Raw genomic sequence first — 24,087 nt, 5'->3', positions numbered from 1 at the left:
TTATGTTTAAGGTAATTATCGATATATATGTTCCTATTACCATTTTCTTAATTATTTTAGGTTTGTTTTTGTAGGTCCTTTTCTTCTTTTGTGTTTCCCACTTAAAGAACTTCCTTTAGCATTTGTTGTAGAGCTGGTTTGGTGGTGCTGAATTCTCTTAGCTTTTGCTTCTCTGTAAAGCTTTTGATTTCTCCATCGAATTTGAATGAGATCCTTGCTGGGTAATCTTGGTTGTAGGTTCTTCCCTTTCATCAGTTTAAGTATATCATGCCACTCCCTTCTGGTTTGTAGAGTTTCTGCTGAGAAGTCAGCTGTTTACCTTATGGGAGTTCCCTTGTATGTTATTTGTCATTTTTCCCTTGCTGCTTTCAATAATTTTTCTTTGTCTTTAATTTTTGCCAATTTGATTACTATGTGTCTCGGCATGTTTCTCCTTGGGTTTATCCTGTATGGGATTCACTGCACTTCCTGGACTTGGGTGGCTATTTCCTTTCCCATGTTAGGGAAGTTTTCGACTATAATCTCTTCAAATATTTTCTCTGGTCCTTTCTTTCTCTCTTCTCCTTCCGGGATCCCTATAATGCGAATGTTGTTGAGTTTAATGCTGTCCCAGAGGTCTCTTAGGCTGTCTTGTTTTCTTTTCATTCTTTTTTCTTTTGTGTGTTCTGCAGCAGTGAATTCAACCATTCTGTCTTCCAGGTCACTTATCTGTTCTTCTGCCTCCCTTATTCTGCTATTGATTCCTTCTAGTGTAGCTTTCATTTCAGTTATTGTTGTTCATCTCTGTTTGTTCTTTAATTCTTCTAGGTCTTTGTTAAACATTTCTTGCATCTTCTCGATCTTTGCCTCCATTCTTTTTTTTTTTTTTTTTTTTTTTTTTTTTTTTTTTGCGGTAGGCGGGCCTCTCACTGCTGTGGCCTCTCCCCCTGCGGAGCACAGGCTCCGGACGCGCAGGCCCAGCGGCCATGGCTCACGGGCCCAGCCGCTCCGCAGCATGTGGGATCCTCCCAGACCGGGGCACGAACCTGTGTCCCCTGCATCGGCAGGCGGACTCTCAACCACTGCGCCACCAGGGAAGCCCTTTGCCTCCATTCTTTTTCCCAGGTCCTGGATCAACTTCACTATCATTATTCTGAATTCTTTTTCTGGAAGGTTGCCTGTCTCCACTTCATTTAGTTGTTTTTCTGGGGTTATATCTTGTTCCTTTATCTGCTGTATAGCCCTCTGCCTTTTCATCTTGTCTATCTTTCTGTGAATGTAGTTTTTGTTCCACATGCTGCAGGATTGTAGTTCTTCTTGCTTCTGCTGTCTGCCCTCTGGTGGATGAGGCTATCTAAGAGGCTTGATGGGAGGGACTGGTCGGGATTGTTTCTTTAATTTCTCTTTCTAACCTTTCGTTATTAGTGTATAGAAATGCAACCGTTTTCTGTGTATTTATTTTGTATCCTGCAACTTTACTGAATTCATTGATGAGCTCTAGTAGTTTTTTGATAGCGTCTTTAGGATTTTCTATGTATAATATCATGTCATCTGCAAACAGTGACAGTTTTACTTCTTCTTTTCCAATTTGGATTCCTTTTATTTCTTTGTTTTCTCTGATGCCATGGCTAGATTTTACAAAAGTAGATTGAATAAAAGTGAGGAGAGTGGACATCCTAATCTCGTTCCTGATCTTTCCGCTTTTCATCATTGAGCATGATGTTAGCTGTAGGTTTGTTGTATATGGCCTTTATTATGTTGAGGTATGTTCCTGCCATGCCCACTTTCTGGAGAGTTTTTTTTTTTATCATAAATTGGTGTTGGATTTTGTCAAAAGCTTTTTCTGCATACATTGAGGTGATCATATGGGTATTTTTTTTTACATCTTTATTGGAGTATAATTGCTTTACAATGGTGTGTTAGTTTCTGCTTTATAACAGAGTGAATCGGTTATACATATGTTCCCATATCTCTTCCCTCTTGCATCTCCCTCCCTCCCACCCTCCCTATCCCACCCCTCTAGGTGGTCACAAAGCACCGAGCTAATCTCCCTGTGCTAGGCAGCAGCTTCCCACTAGCTATGTATTTTACGTTTGGTAGTGTATATATGTCCATGCCACTCTCTCACTTTGTCACAGCTCACCATTCCCCTTCCACATATTCTCAAGTCCATTCTCTAGTAGGTCTCTGTCTTTATTCCTGTTTTACCCCTAGGTTCTTCATGACATTTTTTTTCTTAAATTCCATATATATGTGTTAGCATATGGTATTTGTCTTTCTGACTTCACTCTGTATGACACACTCTAGGTCCATCCACCTCATTACAAATAGCTCGCTTTCATTTCTTTTTATGGCTGAGTAATATTCCATTGTATATATGTGCCACATTTTCTTTATCCATTCATCGGATGATGGACACTTAGGTTGTTTCCACCTCTGGGATATTGTAAATAGAGCTGCAATGAACATTTTGGTACATGACTCTTTTTGAATTATGGTTTTCTTAGGATATATGCCCAGTAGTGGGATTGCTAGGTCCTATGGTAGTTCTATTTGTAATTTTTTAAGGAACCTCCATACTGTTCTCCATAGTGGCTGTACCAATTCACATTCCCACCAGCAGTGCAAGAGTGTACCCTTTTATCCACACCCTCTCCAGCATGTATTGTTTCTAGATTTTTTGAGGATAGCCATTCTGACTGGTGTGAGATGATATCTCATTGTAGTTTTGATTTGCATTTCTCTAATGATTAATGATGTTGAGCATTCTTTCATGTGTTTCTTGGCAGTCTGTATATCTTCTTTGGAGAAATGTCTATTTAGGTCTTCTGCCTATTTTTGGATTGGGTTGTTTGTTTTTTTGTTATTGAGCTGCATAAGCTGCTTATAAATTTTGGAGATTAATCCTTTGTCAGTTGCTTCATTTGCAAATATTTTCTCCCATTCTGAGGGTTGTCTTTTGGTCTTGTTTATGGTTTCCTTTCTTGTGCAAAAGCTTTTAAGTTTCGTTAGGTCCCACTTGTTTATTTTTGTTTTTATTTCCATTTCTCTAGGAGGTGGGTCAAAAAGGATCTTACTGTGATCTATGTCATAGAGTGTTCTGCCTATGTTTTCCTCTAAGAGTTTGATAGTTTCTGTCATTACATTTAGGTCTTTAATCCATTTTGAGCTTATTTTTGTATATGGTGTTAGGGAGTGATGTAATCTCATACTTTTACATGTCCCTGTCCAGTTTTCCCAGCACCACTTATTGAAGAGGCTGTCCGTTCTCCACTGTACATTCCTGCCTTCTTTATCAAAGATAAGGTGACCATATGTGCGTGGGTTTATCTCTGGGCTTTCTATCCTGTTCCATTGAACTGTATTTCTGTTTTTGTGCCAGTACCATACTTTAAAAAAATTTTTTTTATTAGTTTCTGCATTATAACAAAATGTATCAGTAATACATATACATCTGTTCCCATATCCCTTCCCTCTTGCGTCTCCCTCCATCCCACCCTCCATATCCCACCCCTCCAGTCGGTCACAAAGCACCGATCTGATCTCCCTGTGCTATGTGGCTGCTTCCCACTAGCTATCTACCTTACATTTGGTAGTGTATATATGTCCGTGCCTCTCTCTTGCTTTGTCACAGCTTACCCTTCCCCCTCCCCATATCCTCAAGTCCATTCTCAAGTAGGTCTGTGTCTTTATTCCTGTCTTACCCCTAGGTTCTTCATGACATTTTTTTCTTAAATTCCATATATATGTGTTAGCATACGGTATTTGTCTTTCTCTTTCTGACTTACTTCACTCTGTGTGACAGACTCTAGGTCTATCTACCTCATTACAAATAGCTCAATTTCGTTTCTTTTTATGGCTGAGTAATATTCCATTGTATATATGTGCCACATCTTCTTTATCCATTCATCAGATGATGGACACTTAGGTTGTTTCCATCTCTGGGCTATTGTAAATAGGGCTGCAATGAACATTTTGGTACATGACTGTTTTTGAATTATGTTTTTCTCAGGGTATATGCCCAGTAGTGGGATTGCTGGGTCCTATGGTGGTTCTATTTGTAGTTTTTTAAGGAACCTCCATACTGTTGTCCATAGTGGCTGTACCAATTCACATTCCCACCAGCAGTGCAAGAGTGTTCCCTTTTCTCCACATCCTCTCCAGCATTTATTGTTTCTAGATTTTTTATGATGGCCATTCTGACTGGTGTGAGATGATATCTCATTGTAGTTTTGATTTGCATTTCTCTAATGATTAATGATGTTGAGCATTCTTTCATGTGTTTCTTGGCAGTCTGTATATCTTCTTTGGAGAAATGTCTATTTAGGTCTCGTGCCCATATTTGGATTGGGTTGTTTGTTTTTTTGCTATTGAGCTGCATGAGCTGCTTATAAATTTTGGAGATTAATCCTTTGTCAGTTGCTTCACTTGCAAATATTTTCTCCCATTCTGAGGGTTGTCTTTTGGTCTTGTTTATGGTTTCCTTTCTTGTGCAAAAGCTTTTAAGTTTCATTAGGTCTCATTTGTTTATTTTTGTTTTTATTTCCATTTCTCTAGGAGGTGGGTCAAAAAGGATCTTGCTGTGATTTATGTCATAGAGTGTTCTGCCTATGTTTTCCTCTAAGAGTTTGCTAGTGTCTGGGCTTACATTTAGGTCTTTAATCCATTTTGAGCTTATTTTTGTGTATGGTGTTAGGGAGTCTTCCAATTTCATACTTTTACATGTCGCTGTCCCGTTTTCCCAGCACCACTTATTGAAGAGGCTGTCTTTTCTCCACTGTACATTCCTGCCTTCTTTATCAGTTGTAAGGTGACCATATGCGTGTGGGTTTATCTCTTGGCTTTCTATCCTGTTCCATTGATCTATCTTCCTGTTTCTGTGCCAGTACCATACTCTCTTGATTACTGTAGCTTTGTAGTATAGTCTGAAGTCAGGGAGCCTGATTCCTCAAGCTCCGTTTTTCGTTCTCAGGATTGCTTTGGCTATTTGGGGTCTTTTGTGCTTCCATACAAATTGTGAAATTTTTTGTTCTAGTTCTGTGAAACATGCCAGTGGTAGTTTGATAGGGATTGCATTGAATCTGTAGATTGCTTTGGGTAGTAGAATCATTTTCACAATCTTGATTCTTCCAATCCTAGATCATGGTATATCTCTCCATCTATTTGTATCATCTTTAATTTCTCTCATCAGTGTTTTATAATTTTCTGCATACAGGTCTTTTGTCTCCTTAGGAAGGTTTATTCCTAGATATTTTATTCTTTTTGTTGCAATGGTGAATGGGAGTGTTTTCTTGATTTCACTTTCAGAACTTTCATCATTAGTGTATAGGAATGCCAGAGATTTCTGTGCATTAATTTTGTATCCTGCTACTTTACCAAATTCATTGATTAGCTCTAGTAGTTTTCTGGTAGCATCTTTAGGATTCTCTATGTATAGTATCATGTCATGTGCAAACAGTGACAGCTTTACTTCTTCTTTTCTGATTTGGATTCCTTTTATTTCCCTTTCTTCTCTGACTGCTGTGGCTAAAACTTCCAAAACTATGTTGAATAAGAGTGGTGACAGTTGTTTTGTTCCTGATCTTAGTGGAAATGGTTTCGGTTTTTCACCATTGAGGACGATGTTGGCTGTGGGTTTGTCATATATGGACTTTATTATATTGAGGAAAGTTCCCTCTATGCCTACTTTGTAGAGGGTGTTTATCATAAATGGGTGTTGAATTTTGTCGAAAGCTTTCTCTGCATCTATTGAGATGATCATATGGTTTTTCTCCTTCAATTTGTTAGTATGGTGTATCACGTTGATTGATTTGCATATATTGAGGAATCCTTGCATTCCTGGAATAAACCCCACTTGATCATGGTGTATGATCCTTTTAATGTGCTGTTGGAATCTGTTTGCTGGTATTTTGTTGAGGATTTTTGCATCTATGTTCATCAGTGATATTGGCCTGTAGTTTTCTTTCTTTGTGACATCCTTGTCTGGCTTTGGTATGAATGTGATGGTGGCCTCGTAGAATGAGTTTGGGAGTGTTCCTCCCTCTGCTATATCTTGGAAGAGTTTGAGAAGGATAGATGTTACCTCTTCTCTAAATGATTGATAGAATTCGCCTGTGAAGCCATCTGGTCCTGGGCTTTTGTTTGTTGGAAGATTTTTAATCATAGTTTCAATTTCAGTGCTTGTGATTTGTCTGTTCATATTTTCTAGTTCTTCCTGGTTCAGTCTTGGCAGGTTGTGCATTTCTAAGAATTTGTCTATTTCTTCCAGGTTTTCCATTTTATTGGCATAGAGTTGCTAGTAGTAATCTCTCATGATCTTTTGTATTTCTGCAGTGTCAGTTGTTACTTCTCCTTTTTCATTTCTAATTCTATTGATTTGAGTCTTCTCCCTTTTTTTCTTGATGAGTCTGGCTAATGGTTTATCAATTTTGTTTATCTTCTCAAAGAACCAGCTTTTACTTTTATTGATCTTTGCTATCGTTTCATTTATTTCTGATCTGATTTTTATGATTTCTTTCCTTCTGCTAACTTTGGGGTTTTTTTGTTCTTCTTTCTCTAATTGCTTTGGGTGCAAGGTCAGGTTGTTTATTCGAGATGTTTCCTGTTTCTTAAGGTGGGATTGTATTGCTATAAACTTCCCTCTTAGAACTGCTTTTGCAGCATCCCATAGGTTTTGGGTCGTCGTGTCTCCATTGTCATTTGTTTCTAGGTATTTTTTTATTTCCTCTTTGATTTCTTCATTGATCACTTCGTTATTATTTAGTGTATTGTTTAGCCTCCATGTGTTTGTATTTTTTACAGGTGTTTTCCTATAATTGATATCTAGTCTCATAGCGTTGTGGTCAGAAAAGATAGTTGATACAATTTGAGTTTTCTTAAATTTACCAAGGCTTGATTTGTGACCCAAGATATGATCTGTCCTCGAGAATGTTCCATGAGCACTTGAGAAAAATGTGTATTCTGTTGTTTTTGGATGGAATGTCCTATAAATATCAATTAAGTCTATCTTGTTTAATGTATCATTTAAAGCTAGTGTTTCCTTATTTATTTTCATTTTGGATAATCTGTCCATTGGTGAAAGTGGGGTGTTACAATTTTTATATCTTCTTCTTGGATCGATCCCTTGATCATTATGTAGTGTCCTCCTTTGTCTCTTCTAATAGTCTTTATTTTAAAGTCTATTTTGTCTGATATGAGAATTGCTACTCCAGCTTTCTTTTGATTTCCATTTGCATGGAATATCTTTTTCCATCCCTTACTTTCAGTCTGTATGTGTCTCTAGGTCTGAAGTGGGTCTCTTGTAGACAGCATATATATGGGTCTTGTTTTTGTATCCATTCATCCAATCTGTGTCTTTTGGTGGCAGCATTTAGTCCATTTACATTTAAGGTAATTATCGATATATATGTTCCTATTCCCATTTTCTTAATTGTTTTGGGTTCGTTATTGTAGGTCTTTTCCTTCTGTTTTGTTTCTTGCCTAGAGAAGTTCCTTTAGCATTTGTTGTAAAGCTGGTTTGGTGGTGCTGAACTCTCTCAGCTTTTGCTTGTCTGTAAAGGTTTTAATTTCTCCATCAAATCTGAATGAGATCCTTGCTGGGTAGAGTAATCTTGGTTGCAGGTTTTTCTCCTTCATCACTTTAAATATGTCCTGCCAGTCCCTTCTGGCTTGCAGAGTTTCTGTTGAAAGATGAGCTGTTAACCTTATGGGGATTCCCTTGTGTGTTATTTGTTGCTTTTCCCTTGCTGCTTTTAATATGTTTTCTTTGTATTTAATTTTTGACAGTTTGATTAATATGTGTCTTGGTGTATTTCTCCTTGGATTTATTCTATATGGGACTCCCTGTGCCTCCTGGACTTGATTAACTATTCCCTTTCCTATATTAGGGAAGTTTTCAACTATAATCTCTTCAAATATTTTCTCAGTTCCTTTCTTTTTCTCTTCTTCTTCTGGAACCCCTATAATTCCAATGTTGGTGCGTTTAATGTTGTCCCAGAGGTCTCTGAGACTATCCTCAGTTCTTTTCATTCTTTTTTCTTTATTCTGCTCTGCAGTAGTTATTTCCACTATTTTATCTTCCACATCACTTATCCCTTCCTCTGCCTCAGTTATTCTGCTATTGATCCCATCAAGAGTATTTTTAATTTCATTTATTGTGTTGTTCATCATTGCTTGTTTCATCTTTAGTTCTTCTAGGTCCTTGTGAAATGTTTCTTGAATTTTGTCTATTCTATTTCCAAGATTTTGTATCATGTTTACTATCATTATTCTGAATTCTTTTTCAGGTAGACTGCCTATTTCCTCTTAATTTGTTAGGTCTGGTGGGTTATCTTGCTCCTTCACCTGCTGTGTGTTTTTCTGTCTTCTCATTTTGCTTATATTACTGTGTTTGGGGTCTCTTTTTTGCAGGCTGCTGGTTCGTAGTTCCCGTTGGTTTTGGTGTCTGTCCCCAGTGGCTAAGGTTGTCCCCACAGTGAGCCACAGCCACCTCCTGCCTCTCCAGGACACTCTCCAAGATCAGCAGGTAGGTCTTGCCCAAGCTCTTATGAAGTCACTGCTTTTTCCACTGGGTCCCAGTGCACATGAAATCTTGTGTGCGCCCAAGAGTGACATTTCTGTTTCCCCTAGTTCTGTGGAGTTTCTGCGATCAAGCCCCTCTGACCTTCAAAGCCAAATACTCTGGGGGCTCCTCCTCCCAATTCCATATACCCATAGTAGGGAGCCTGACCTGGGGCTCAGAACTCACTGCAATATGATTATTTTACAGCTTGGGGGTCGCCCACCTGGTGGGTATGGGATTTGATTATATCGCGAATGCAATCCTTGTACCGTCTCATTGTGGCTTCTTTTTTTTTTTTTTTTTTTTTTTGCGGTATGCGGGCCTCTCACTGTTGTGGCCTCCCCCGTTGCGGAGCACAGGCTCCGGATGCGCAGGCCCAGCGGCCATGGCTCACGGGCCCAGCCGCTCCGCGGCATATGGGATCCTCCCAGACCGGGGCACGAACCCATATCCCCTGCATCGGCAGGCGGACTCTCAACCACTGCGCCACCAGGGAGGCCCGTGGCTTCTTTTTTGTCTTTGGAAGTTGATTATCTTTTTGGTAGGTTCCAGTCATTTTTGTCGATGGTCGTTCAGCTGTTAGTTTTGATTTTGGTGTTTTCGTGAGATGGGTGAGCTCAGGTCCTTCTACTCTCCCATCTTTCTGGGGATCTCTCTGAGGGTTCTGTCAAAATGCAGATTCTAAATCTTTAGGTCTGCAGTAGGACCTGAGAGTCTGTGTTTCTTCCAGGCTCCCAGAAGAGGTAGCTAATATTGGTCTGTGTGCTTTGAGCAGCAAGACTGTAGTGAGGATAACACCAAGCTTCTGAAAGGAATTTGTCTTAAATGATAATACTGTTACTGGTTTGTTCTTAAAGGATATAAGACACAGATGAACATCCATGTGGAAAAGCTGTGTAGGGCAGGGCTTGGGGAAAGTGTGCAGAGCTTCAGTGACCTCTCTGGGCACCCCTGCTTGTTCCCCTCCCTAGATGCTCCCCGCTTGTTTCTGTAATTTGCAATTCACTGAAAAGAACAGCATTAGGATTTGGAACCTGAAGAGCCTTAAGACCTAACTCTGTGCATGTTTGTGGACATGTGTGCAGGCGCAGTGCTAAGTTACAAGCATCCTTATTTCACAGCTGTACTAACATATTAACGGTCTCACCTATTTGTGAGAATAAGACATTCGCGTGCCTCTAAAATGTATGGTGCTTTTTCTAAAATACTCGATTTGGACACTACAATTTTAATCAAGTTATGTCTAAGTTGCAGTGCACCTGTCTGAATTGTTTTATGCCCGTGGGTAAAGTGTATCATGTTTTGGAACTAGAAAGCATGGAGGTATGAGGAGGTATTTCTCTTACCCCAGAAACATCTGTTAGACATCTGCCCTCTCCTTTGGGTGGATAGCTCTACCTCTACTCTCTTCGCCATCCCTGTTCCTTGCGAAGTGAAAATTAACACTTCAGTAACAGGCACAACACAATACCCAAGGAGATTGGACTGCAGCTCTGAAGTCATTGATTGTTGGGCTCAAATGGGGCAGGTCTGCAGCTTCAAAGGGCCTTTCTTTTATACTCAAGGGAGAGAAGGTTAAGAAATAGTGGAAAAGTAGAAGAAATCTTTCACATTAACAAATCTGTTTTTTAAAAAAATAAACAGAAAAAAACCCATTACTTCCCATGACTACAGATTATATTACTGAAATCTCCGTTTTTTAAAAGAGTAACCCATCATGGTGGTTCTTTGCTGGATAAGAGGCCATGGTGGAAAATTCAGTCACAACCACTCAGTCCTTTCTACTGTGGGTCCCAGCAGAACTCTGAGAGTTGGCTAGTGTTGTTAACCACAGAGACCTGCATTATGTAAGACTTTTTTTCAGAGAGATTGTGATTCAGTTTCTTTTCTACACATCATGGAGAATCATCTTTATGGTAAGGTGAAAATCATCAGAAGAGTATGTTGACAGCAATGTCCAGAAAGTCTTTAAGATGAGTGAATAGTTGTACCTATGGTAACATTAAAAAAATCTTGGGTCAGGCTCTGTCGCAGGGTACTTCTAGAAAATTACTACTTATGATTTAGTTGGTGCATGTTAGGAAAGCAAGTTATATTTGTTAATCTAAGAAGTATGAGTAGGAAGACCACAGAGATTAGATTGTTATGTGTCCATGACCCTGTTTTTTGAGTGGGGTGAAGAATAGATGGGTTTTGGTGAAAGAACAAAATTCTTACTACTTTTTCCTGATCATTATGGGTCTATTTCAAAATTTTAAGGATGACAACCTAATGATAGGTTATGGACAATTCAAGCTCTTATTCTTCTCTGATTCTTCTCTGATTTCTCTCTTTGATCACAGTGAGCACTGGTTGAGGGTCACAGTCTTTGGTGTCCACTTCAAGAGGTTACAGAGGCCTCCTGCTCCTCAGGGTCACTGTACTGCCTCACAACCCCACTGGCTGCCATTCATGGAACACATATGAGTGTGGCACCCCTTGGAGTTGTCACTGTGGCAACCCAGACACAAAACTATAAATGTGTCAACAGCAAAAACCTTCATTAAGCAGAAATAAAACCTGTGGTCAATATGTATTTTTTTCTTTTAGTCTAAAGGAAGTTCTGAACAGAATATTAACCGAGATTACATCACAAAAACTTTAAATGTATTTACAGAGTGAATAAGTTACACAGATAAACTTTGAATATGTTTCTAATGTGCAACAGGTTTACATGCACACAGCTAACACTTGACAGCATTAAGTTTAAGGAGAAAACTTAAGAATGGCCCTTTACATATATATTACAAATAAAATGACATTTCTTAAGAAACAAAGTAACAACTCATATTTTACCATTATGATTCTACTTCCAGCTATCCAAACGAATATTAAAATATGCATGCGTAACAGGTGGAAAGAGAGACTTGGAATTTATAATGTTGAATGTCTTTAACTTTTTTCTACAAAATGGCCAAGTTGGTTAAAATTAACACTCATCATTCTGTAGTATAAATATGCTCATAAAAGCAACCTTATAGTAAAAAGCAGCCAAGATCCTTTAAAAAAAGGTCTCTCTGGACCATTTTTGGTGCGAGGGTCCTAATCACAGACCCCTGCAAAGAGATCCAGGGCTTTCGAAACAGTAGCCTAGCAACATAAGAAAGGTACTTCCTAGCAGCTCCTTTTAGATACAGTAATTGTATTCAAATTTCAGTGTACATTAAATTGTCCATTTACAATTCCCTTTTCATATATACAGGCTGTCAGCTTTTGACCGTCTTACAGTTTGCAGTGGCCAGCTTCATTCTGCCTGCCCCTTCCTCAGCCCACCAAACAAAGAAAAAAAAAAGGAAAGAATGTACAAGTTTTAGAATATAAAATATTTTTAGCAAAGAAAACATTGCACTTTTGCCAATCTAAAATTGTTTCTAGAAAGGAAGGTACTGTTCAGAGTAGTCGGCTTTGGTATGCAATGGAAGTCACATCTTCAGTAGTGAGTTGCATTTGCTCAGTAAAATAACACATTTGTGCCACACAGCATGACGGATGGAGGCTGTTCCAGAATGTCCTATGCTACCTTGTTTCTTATAGTATTGCTACACGTGGGAAGTTCTGCCATCCTCTTTAGAAAAAGTACTACAGGTAACAAGAGGGAGAACAGTCTGACCAAGCCTTTTGAAGGCTGAGAAGACACTGAATGACGTCACCCCAGCATGGCAGCACCCCCAGCTTGGCACCCATGGGGGACGGAAGGCTCCTGTCAGAGACTAGTGCCGGAAACACTGGAGTCTGGAAGGAAAGCGGTGAGGACCCGGTAGCTCTGGGCCCTGCGGATCATGTCCCGGATCTCCATGTTCAGCTCCATCAGTTTGGTGCAGATCTCGGTCAGGCTCTGGTTAGACCCCACCAGTGCGTAAGTACCTGTTTGTCCCAGAGTTTGATGACGGAAATAAATATTCAGTAGTGTCTGGACCTCATCGTCAGAGCTGCTTCCAAAGATGTCATTGGGCCACAGACTTCTGCAGTCAGAAAAGAAGAGCAGATTAGAGGCACTATTATTCACAAGTTTGAGAGGTTATGAGTCTTTATTAGTATAAGAAAATTGCTTTTAATACAAAAGCTTTTGTTGAGATATAATTCACAAACTATACAATTCAGCTATCTAAAATATATAGTTCTGTGGCTTTTTTAGTAATATTCAGAGTTGTACAGACATCACATGATCAGTTTTAGAATATTGAATATTATTGGTTTTGATAAAATATCTAAAGTAAAAAAATATCAGAATGGAATCCCATAATCTTAAAATATTTATTTGCTATAGCATTCTGGTTACAATGAATGTGAATATACTATCAAAATGTAGGAAGAAAAAACCCAAAGAGGCTACATTCAAATAATTAGTTTTAAAATTATTTTGGCGTATACTTTGAAGCGTTTGAACATTTTAGAGATGACCAGAACCGAAACCAACACTTCAAACAATAAGTCCTGAAATCTGATGTTTCTGGCATGGTAATGGGAAGCATCTGAGAAGGGTTTATATAAACATCTCGGTGTTCCTTCCGTAGTGATTTAGTCCCCAACCATGACAAAGTAACTAACTATTAGGCATGCATTTCCTTTAACCGTCTCTAAATAGAAATAGTAGCGTCACCTGCATTCCCGGATTTGCCGTAAAGCCTTGCCAAGTTCGTTGTTCTTCAAGCACTCGAGCATGGACTGGATGGCTGCTTCAGTGGACGTGAAGGTCGGCTCAGACCACACCCCCTCTATGTAGAGAGGGTCAGCTGTGATGGCTGCAGTAGCCTCCTTCAGGTTTTTCTTTAGGTCACTCAGTTCCCTGGACATATTTAGCAGCTGTTAAAAAAAAAAAGTATTTTTACTGTATTTAGTTGCAGGCTGGATTTTACATCCCCAAAGTAAAAAACAATTTGACTGTATGAGGTCTGGTTAAGCAGAAGCTTAATATCTCGGTAAACTAAAATAAGACAGATGAAACCGTACTGCGTGGTATATGTAGGGTTATGGGACTGAATGCGTTGTATTCAACTATATCAACAGTTGGGATGCTCTCCTTATATAAAAGATCAACTCCTTTTAAAATGTCGTCTATTTAAGCAGAAGGGCATATGCACAAGGGAACAGGCGCGGGAGTTGGCTAAAGCTGGGTTTATTAGATGCCAGTTCTGCATTCTTGACTACTGCATAGTCAAGTAACCAAATTTTACGCACCTTAGTTTTATCATCTGTGAGATTGAAGATATTACCCACCTCTCAGGTTATTTTAAAGGTTAAACAAACAGCTTGGCACAAATTACCCACCTCTCAGGTTATTTTAAAGGTTAAACAAACAGCTTGGCACGAAAGTACCCAATAAATTTAATTATGAACACAGATGCTGTTTGAAGAATAAACTTTTCTCCCTGCTCCTATGCCACGGGAAAAGATGAAAGACATAATTTTAAGAGGGAGGGGGAAAAATCTCAATGTAATGTTAGTATTCATGTTACAGGTAAGAGAGATTTTCCCTCAGAATTACTGGAACCAAAAGATTCTGAGTTGTTAAAAAGTAAATCGTAAAGAGAACCTGTGTCACTTCTTAGGGCCTCCAAAGTGTAGAGCGGGAGACAGCTCTTTTTGCAGTTTGACCTCAAGAGCATTTAAAAGAAACTGAGATGAATTTAAAGGTTTTTTGTTTCCCTTTGTCATGTAAGCTGAGGAGGCCCAGTTTCTTTGAAAAGTTCATTTACCCAGCATCTTTACCTGTCTTCATTCCCAGCTTGCTCACTGTACAAGGTATAGAACTGAAGCCCTCAAGGACTGTCTTCACACAGATGCCGATTAAATACAACTCTGTACTCCAGCCCCAGGTTCAAAATTCAAGGAGGTAATCCTTTTACATAAGTTGTTAGAGTGTCTTAGACATATAGTTTTTAAGTGTGAAAGTGAATTTCTTATTTTAAATCTAGGTTAAGTTTTAAATTATGTGTGTGTAAAGTATTTAAAACTTACCTAGATTTAAAATAATTAGGGAAAAATTCACTTTAAATTTATTAGATTTTAAATAATTATATACACACACACGGTATGCAACATGTAATTTACTACTCTTAAGTGAAACGTGAATTACTTTTTTAATATGGAAAATGACATGTGAATTGCATGTGCACTGTCCTCTAGTTTTGGAGCAAAGAATGGACTGAGGTTTCGGTTCCTACTTTCCAGAAGAGTAAAGCTTATCTTGACAATGGGGCAAATCCCAGTCATCAACTGTCTTTTCTTTTATCTGATAATTTGTGATTCTGTGGAGGAAAACTCGTTTGTGAAGAGCTCTTCATAAACAAAGATGTCTGACTCCTGTCTCCCTTGAAATTGGGATCTGTGAAAGGACAGTTGACCCTTGAACAACTCGGGGTTAGGGGCACAGTCTAACTTTGCCCCCCGCCCCTAGAACTTAACTACTAATAGCCTCCTGTTGACCGGAAGCCTTACTGATAACACACAGTCCATTAATACATATTTTGTATATTATATGTATGTCTATGTATATTTTATGCAGTCACGACATATCTATTTCTAGGTATGTTTGCGAGATTTTTCAAATTTCCAATATATTTATTGAAAAAATCCACATATGTAAGTGGACTCACAGTTCAGACTCATGTTGTTCAAGGGCGAACTGTATATTTAAAAACTATAGTCACTTTCCTTTTTTCCACACTGAGTAATAACTATGGTTAAATGGCTGTCATTCTGTCTCCTCCTCCCCTACCCCCAACTCAGACATGAGGTTTCTGGGTTCCATCCTCACTCCGCTGCTTGCAATGGGATTGTTTCATGGACTCATGACTGTTCCCTGACAGTTAGCACATCTGCACCTTTAGCAGCAGATCCTTGTATTTAACTACATGCAAGATGGGATCTAGCAGGCAGAGTTGGTCACTGACGAGCAGGCAGGAGCTGTGGATGTACAATTGTCTCAGGCCTCCTCTGACATCCCTGTCTTAGCTGTGGCACTGTGGTTACATAGTTCATCTGAGAGGGGACCTGAGCATCGTCCGCCACTCCTCCCTCTCTTCCCCCCACAACCCAATCAGTTTCAGTGACCTTTTGTCCTAAAATATCTCCCACGTTTCCTCCCTCTCCTTACTTAGCACTTCTGTCCTAGTTCAAACTCTCACCTCTTATCTGAGCTATTTCCGTGGCCTCGTAACTGACTGGTCTGTCTGTCTCCAGTCTAGCTGTCACCAAATCCACCCTCCACATCCCTGCCGTGAAGATCTAACTAAAATACTCACAGGTGCAGCTCTTGCGTGATGTCACCTCACTTATCTCTTCCGCCTTTGTCCATCGTTACTTTTGGTTTGCATTTTATAGTCTAGCACTCCTCAACTGCCCGTACTTGTAGTTCCTTTCTCTTTCTCACTACCATGTTTATGCCCACGCTGTTGTTTCTTACTGGAACATTCCTCCTTACCCCCCACTTCATCTAATTCTAACTCATCCTTTAAGAATCAGGTGCGACCTCCTCCAGAAAGTTTCCTCTTTCAACCTCCTCGTCTCCAGATGAACTAGGCACTCACCCTGAGCTTCCACAATATCCAGTGTGCGCCACCACTATTTCATCTACTACACTGCAGTAGTCGTTTTTCAAGTCTAGGAAAGATTTGGCTCACTCAGAAGCTGTATGCTCAAGTTACTTTACCTTTTACATTAAAAATATTAATGCATCCAGATGCTAAGCAGAGCAGGGAAGCTGAAGAGAATCAAACATCATGTAGTTATTTCCTTTATACCTCAACGTAGGATCAAGTATGAACAGCTAGAGGTAAGAAAAACCGTAACACAAGGAGCTTTTTCAAATAAGGATCCCCAGACACAGGGCCAGGGGGAGGCAAGTGAGGCCCTGGGCACAGCATTCAGGGAGGGGCTCACCCTCAAGGTCGTCCTTGTATTTTGTGTCCAGGTGTCACTTGCCTCACCCTAGTCCTGGCACTGCCACATGAGCACGGAAATAAATATAAGACACTGGTATTTAAGACTTGTGTTTGAGTGAAAGGATTATGTGGGAACAAAATCACTTGCACATTTATCAACTGGCAGGAGGGAGAACAAAAGGAAAGCAGTGATACTCATGGCAGGACCTGGGGTCGGGAGTGGGCAGGCTCACCTCTGGCATGGAGCTGACTTCGTGCACCTGGCCGATGAGCTTACAGTACGACTGAAAAAGCAGCAGCAGCTGGAAGTGTAGCTTATACAACCTCTGACACAGTTCCAGTTGCTAAAGAGAGAATTTGCATGGGAAGAAAGAGTTATTAAGGGTCATTCTTGTATAGTAAGTGAAATCTTAGTGGAGACTAAGGCACCTTTTTTTTTTTTTAAATCAAGGAACCATAACTAGTTGTTACCATTCTAAATAAAACAGCTCCTGGAGGATGACTAATTAGAAAGTAGTAGCTAGCTATCAAGGGACTTAGTGAACTGCCAAATTTCCGTTATATTTGCCAATTAAATTACAGGTTTAATAGCTACAAATTATAGCTGTAGTTGTCTTAATTTTTATAAGCTATACATCTTTCAACAGTTTCTTTTTATTAAAAGTATATTTGAAAGGCACAGCATTAAGTGGCTCTAGGTGTTAAATTTATAAACCCAGCAGACACTTGGGAGATTATTCCTTGTGACAACTCTGGCTGCCATTTAGGGTGTAGGCACTCATCCTAAAGTCTGTGTAAACACAAGAGTCACGTGACTGTCTAAGGTGCTGCATCAGGTTTAATGATGATGCTTCTACTCAGTGCTCAACAAATTTGTTGAATTAAAGAGATAAAAAGGGCCCAAAATGCTTACAAAAAGGAGAAATCATGAAAGCATGCAAAACTTTCTGTGGAAAGAATGTTAAAAAATATGCACACAAAATGGCCCTGGAGCTCTACAGACACCTCTGGAATTGAAAATGTTTTCATTATATAGCTTACATGTACTGCAAGGGAAGAATAAACCATGAGTAATTCCACCACCAGTGATCATAGTACTCTTTGAGCTGTATCTGCTCAATGGCCTCTAAACTTTGCCTGTTTTATCCCAAGAAAGGGTTAGCTCCTAGGTAGCAGATGGGATTCTGCTAGAGGAAAAGGACAGCCTTCACTAGATAGAATTTAATGGCTCAGCAGTCACCACTGAAAGTGGGTGAGATATGTGGCTTAAACCAAACTCTTCACTGTTCAGTTTTCAAATGTGGTGAAGTAAGGATAAATAGGCCTTTCTTTCACTAATGGGCTATAAAGAACTCAATAAGAACTGAGAGCCACTGAAGTGACTTAAAATTGTTCCCCCCAAATCAGTTTAAGGAGAGAAATGACAAGCATTTAAATTTAGATTTTTAGGAAGCATATTCCATTAATAGTATTATTAACATACTCTTGACCCTAATTTTAAAAGTGACTAAAGTTCATGCTAAGACCATGATGGGTGGAGTTTTCTTTCTCCTCTCTCCCTGGCCCTTAGGGGGAAAAAACAATTCTACTTAGATTTATTTGATCTCTCCATGCTGGTAACCAGCCTAAGTGTAAAGAAGTAGCTACACTCATTTGCTAACCCAAACTAGATGTTTGGTTGTTTTAGTAACACATTTATGATAATTTAAACTTGCCTTTGTGGAAACCTTTTCAAAATCTGGTATAAAAGACAACTGCCAGAGACTTTCAGACAAAAAAAGTATTGTTTAAAAACAAAATGTTACCTTTCACAATTTAGGGTGGAACCTAGCTATGAAAACTCTGACTTTTCTAAGTGTCAGATAATGGTAGTTGTTTCTAAAAATATTCTAGTGATAACATGAGAGTTCATAGCAACATAGGTTTCTACTTTGGGAGGAAAGCAGCCCAGAATGCTAATAAACTACATGTCTCAGTCTACCAAATAAAAGAAAATGAAACAAAAAAGGGAAAACATGCTAAGAGATATAATAGTAACAGTAAAAATAAGATTGTTATGGGTCCATGCCTAAATGGACAAAGAGTATGAAAGAAAGTTAACTTACTGCAAGAGATTCCATTTGCTACACAGCAAGCATGGCACAGGAAACAAAGGAAAGGAAAGAAAGTACAGGGTCAGTGTAATGCATGCAACAGAAAGCACGGCCCTCTTCTAAGAGCAGAACCGTCAGCCGTATTAGCATCGCTTGCCCCAACGTGATAAATGGTTGCAAATGTTGTACCCATTCAACATGCACAGCAGTCCAGTTAAAAACAAGCTCTAATGGGAAACATGTCACTGAAAAAACATAATTTGTGATCTTTTAGGTTCTCTGATTAGTTCATTTAGACTTTGTCAGTCTTAGAGACCGCAAGTGAAAACTTATATTGCTTGAAGATTTTAGTGTTTAAATGTGAATAGTAACATAGTAAACATAGTAAAACTGTGAGGAGACCAACTGATTAATCTGAAAGAACTACAGCCCCAAACAAATTACACTATTGCTAAGTTAAGGCAGAGTCTTTAATATGTTTGGCTTCATATCTACTACACTATGACTATCCAATTAGCATAGGATATAATTAACAATCTAAGTGGCATTTTCTTTAGAGTCAGATGGCCTTCCACGTTGAGAATATTTTACAGGACTGCTAGATGTTGTTACTTCAAAGGACTGAACACTGTCTTTATACTCCCAAACAAGTGTGAGATATGACAAGTAATCTTACATTTTAGTTTTTATAATTTTTTCCCCAGTAGACAATTTCTAAAAGTAATCTAGAACTGATGTTAGTCTAGTAAATTTGTAACTGGGCCATGTTACAGATTACACAACCCGAGGTATTTACTATTTTCAAGAAAACTTTAACTGTGCTAGAAGTTTTTTTTTTTTTTTTTTTTTTTTTTTTTTTTTTTGCGGTATGAGGGCCTCTCACTGTTGTGGCCTCTCCCGTTGTGGAGCACAGGCTCCAGACGCACAGGCTCAGGGGCCATGGCTCACGGGCCCAGCCGCTCCGCAGCATGTGGGATCTTCCAGGACCGGGGCATGAACCCGTGTCCCCTGCATTGGCAGGCGGACTCTCAACCACTGCGCCACCAGGGAAGCCCAAGTTAAAAGCTTTTGCACAGCAAAGGAAACCATAAACAAGACGAAAAGACAACCCTCAGAATGGGAGAAAATATTTGCAAATGAAGCAACTGACAAAGGATTAATCTCCAAAACATACAAGCAACTCATGCAGCTCAATATCAAAAAAACAAACAACCCAATCCAAAAATGGGCAGAAGACCTAAATAGACATTCCTCCAAAGAAGATATACAGATTGCCAACAAACACATGAAAGAATGCTCAACATCATTAATCATTAGAGAAATGCAAATCAAAACTACAATGAGATAATCATCTCACATCAGTCAGAATGGCCATCATCAAAAAATGTACAAAGAATAAATGCTGGAGAGGGTGTGGAGAAAAGGGAACCCTCTTGCACTGTTGGTGGGAATGTAAATTGATACAGCCACTATGGAGAACAGTATGGAGGTTCCTTAAAAAACTACAAATAGAACTACCATAGGACCCAGCAATCCCACTACTGGGCATATACCCTGAGAAAACCATAATTCAAAAAGAGTCATGTACCAAAATGTTCATTGCAGCTCTATTTACAGTAGCCAGGACATGGAAGCAACCTAAGTGTCCATCAACAGATGAATGGATAAAGAAGATGTGGCACATATATACAATGGACTGTTACTCAGCCATAAAAAGGAACAAAACTGAGTTATTTGTAGTGAGGTGGATGGACCTAGAGACTGTCATACAGAGTGAAGTAAGCCAGAAAGAGAAGAACAAATACCGTATGCTAACACATATATATGGAATCTAAAAAAGAAAAAAAAATGGTCAGAAGAACCTAGGGGCAAGTCGGTAATAAAGATGCAGACCTACTAGAGAATGGACTTGAGGATACAGGGAGGGGGAAGGGTAAGCTGGAACAAAGTGAGAGAGTGGCATGGACATATATACACTATCAAACGTAAAATAGATAGCTAGTGGGAGGCAGCCGCATAGCACAGGGAGATCAGCTTGGTGCTTTGTGACAACCTAGAGGGGTGGGATAGGGAGGTGGGAGGGAGGGAGACGCAAGAGGGAAGAGATATGGGGACATATGTATATGTGTGACTGATTCACTTTGGTATAAAGCAGAGGCTGACACAGCATTGTAAAGCAATTATACTCCAATAAAGATGTTAAAAAAAAAAGTAGCATAGCCATTCTTGTTTCTCTGTATTCTGCTCTGAAGCCAGTTCTTTGCTTATGATGTAGCCAGTTAGGTAAAAATCTGAGAAATTTTCAACATGTCAGAAGAGAAGTCACAGTATACTATATTAACTATAATTTTCATCGTGTTTAATCTCTGAAAGTCACTGGTTTAAACTAAATTGGATAAAATTTAGAAAATCTAGCCAAATGTTGAAGCTTTCCTACTCAGTATTACATAGATCCATGTAATCTCCTAAGCAGGTGGGTACAGTATGTACTCACCTGTTGCTTAAATCACTTGGCTCTGGCACATTCATGACTATTGCATTATATTTGTTGAGTAGTTTTTTGGACCTTGGTCATGAATATCTTTCAAAGATTTGAAAGAATCTCAGATTCTTTCAAAGATTTGAAAGAATGCTCAGAATAATTGGCAACATCAAACTATTCCAGAAGATAGAGAATCTGACTTAAAAAAGAGAGCTGGAGTGAATCAATGGAGGGTAAGCAGTGCTCTGAGGTCAAACATTTGTGGGGTTTTGCTTTGGGATGGAAGCCAAATGATAGCTCTAATCAGAAAAATAATCTCTCTTCTAACTCTGGATATAAGATCAATATTGAGATGGACTGACACTGTCATTTCTCCTCAAGGCCCACCCTGAAAACGATTTCTCATCCTCTGAAGGATGCACACTCTAACATGCTTTTCTAGGTGTGACAATGTAATTACAAGGTGACCTCTCTGCCTAGACCCATCAGCAGCCCCCTAACTTGTCTTCCCAAATCCATGCTTGCCCACTTCAGTCCATTTCCACAGGAGAGTGGGCGAGCCCCGCTCTGATCACACCCACCTGTTACAACTTTTAATTGCCCACCACTGCTGTTAAGACAAGCACCCAAAGCCCTGCACGGTCTGGCTTGTGCAGCTTCTTCAGACTTAAACTTTTCTCCCTGTCACTGTCTACATGCCCAGCCCCACAGGGCTCTCGTCAGTCCTTGGAAAGGGCCAGGTTCCCTCCTGCCTCAGGACCTTCACACAGGCTCTCCACCCACCCCTCTGCACTCTAGCTCAGAGCCGAGATCTCCACTTAGATGGCACTTTGTGGAGAAGCCATCCCAGAACTGCCCTCCTGGTAGGCCAGGTTCTCTTGCTGTATTCTTTCACAGCTTTACTGTTCCTTCCTTTCCTTAATGGCGCTTGTCACGGTTTACACGTGTATGACTGTTGGTTAACGTCCATCTCCCTGAACAGATCAGAAGCTCCACCCGGGGCAGAATTCACTGTTGTACCCACCACGGGGGTCACAGGAGTAACTGCAGAATTGAATGATCTTAATCTGTTCACACTTTTCTGCCCAGTTTCCTTTACAATATGATGTACGTTTATAAGCCAGCTGGTCTGAGGTGTGTACTTAAAGCAATTCTAAATGAGGAAAAAAAAAAAGTCTGAGTGATTGCTGAAAGGTCAACAAAGACTTTCTTCATTGAAGGAACTAAGTGGTTCAGTGAAGAAGTAATGATATTTGGTTTTATATTCTGAATGAAGAATAGATTTATTAGGAAATGGTTAGTATAGTTAGTGTCCAGCAGAAAGGTTATTTTTATACTTCTATTTTTCCAAAAAGAAGACCGCCCCGTCCCAAATCCCATCAACACAGTCATGCTTGGCGCGAATGTCATTCTTTCTTACTCTAGAGGTGTCGTGTGAATGTATGGGATGACCCATTCTGCCTCTTCCTTTTTCAAGTTCCACGCTTCTTGGGTAGATCAACACCAACACACAAAGTCAGAGCACAGAAAAGATAAACTCTAACGGGCTTTTATTACCTTTTCTTCTGAGTCCCCTGGTTGACAGGTAATTACTCCATCTCTTGATCCTCCTGCAAACGTTGCCTTACAGTTTGCAAGCCACTGTTGTCAGAAAGAGATACAGACATAGGTAAATTCAGTGACGTCCTAAGGATGTTTTTACAATCAATTCTGTCAGGAAAAATAGATTAAGCTTCTAATCACAGTAAAATAAAATTTTTATATAACGACTTTTTGAAAACTTTTTGGTTAAAGATTAATAATTTGAAATTAAAATATCTGCTTAGATGGGTTTAGTGATGGTCATTTAAAAATTTCAACATTTATCATTTCAGTGTTGTGATGTATCACCCTGAAGAATGGTCTCACCAGACCATTCCAAATTTATGTATAGATTAAATTCACATATGGTTAGAAACCTTTCATACGACTGAGGTTAGGAGACAGGTCCAACACTTCCTCGCAGGCTGGGTCATCCTGGACAATGCACCCTGACTCATGGCACACCTTCTTCTCTGTTATTTTCAGGTGGCTTCTCGGAGGCAGGTCTATTTCACTGTAAGAAAGGCTATTATAGTAATAGCCCAGCTATTTAAAGATTCTGCCGGTCTTAAGTATCTGGAATAGTAACCAGTATAGATGTGAAAGGAACCTTTGGGCAGAAAACAATAAGCACTGAAGAATGGAAACTCACACTTGACATCAAAAGACTGGCTCGTTCACCAACCAGAATGAAAGGATTACTTTTATTAACTGATGACTGAGAAGGTGGAAATCAGTGACAGCAAAAGAGCCACAGAAATAGAAGACAAGGGGAATTGTTGCAGTAGAATGTCAGAGCTCTCTCTGACAGGTCATGAGATAACAACAACAAGAAACAAAAACCCAGTAACTTTAGAATGAATATCTTCTATGTACGATGCACTTGTGCTGGGCAGTTTACATATATTATTTCTATTTTAAAGGCAATATTGTGTTGTGGTTAAGAGCATGGGCCTTTGAATCCCACAGACCTGGGTTTCAATACCACTATGCTACCTCTTAGCTAATGAGAATAATAATAGCAACTCCCAGGGCAGTTGTAAGCATTACATGATTTAAGTTAAGGGATGTAACTCTTATCAGGTTGTTGGATACATAGAAAGGACTCAGGAAATGACAGCTACTATGACCGTTATAGTCGTTATGTTCTTACAACAGTTCTGCAAATTAATTACTATTATCACTATCTTATAGATGATGAATCTGAGATGAGAGGAGGTAACTTACCCAAGGTCACTAACCCTTAAGTAACTGAGCTGCAATTTGAACTCAAGTCCACCTGACTTAAAAATCCATGCTCTTTTTACAGTGACTGATATATGATAGGAAGTGCTCCATGGAAATTACACATGGAAGTTGTTGGAGATCAGGGGGTTTGCATGGATGGTTTCTGAATCACTTCTGGCTCTAACATTTTACAAGTTACATCTTTGAAGGAAGAAAAAAGTAAAGAGCAGGAGCCGAGGCCAA

General features: G+C 39.4%; 1 protein-coding gene across 2 annotated transcripts in view; it reads right to left on the bottom strand.

Annotated features, from left to right (window-relative positions):
- Positions 1-11,092: 11,092 nt before the first annotated feature.
- FRY (FRY microtubule binding protein) overlaps positions 11,093-24,087 on the bottom strand; it is a 324,059-nt gene continuing 311,064 nt past the window's right edge. For both annotated transcript variants that reach the window (XM_082602261.1, XM_082602262.1), the window contains exons 58-61: positions 22,594-22,677; positions 16,695-16,805; positions 13,179-13,381; positions 11,093-12,540 (exon numbers count right to left, since the gene is read on the bottom strand). In XM_082602261.1, coding sequence (XP_082458387.1) covers positions 12,282-12,540; positions 13,179-13,381; positions 16,695-16,805; positions 22,594-22,677 — 657 coding nt within the window. In that variant the 3' untranslated portion in view covers positions 11,093-12,281. The remainder of the gene's footprint in view (positions 12,541-13,178; positions 13,382-16,694; positions 16,806-22,593; positions 22,678-24,087) is intronic.

This window comes from Mesoplodon mirus (genome assembly GCF_964341445.2).
Source record: "Mesoplodon mirus genome assembly, chromosome: 17".
Lineage (NCBI taxonomy): Eukaryota > Metazoa > Chordata > Mammalia > Artiodactyla > Ziphiidae > Mesoplodon > Mesoplodon mirus.
Note: the sequence above shows the minus strand (reverse complement) of the source record. Positions and strands in the feature narration are given on the sequence as shown.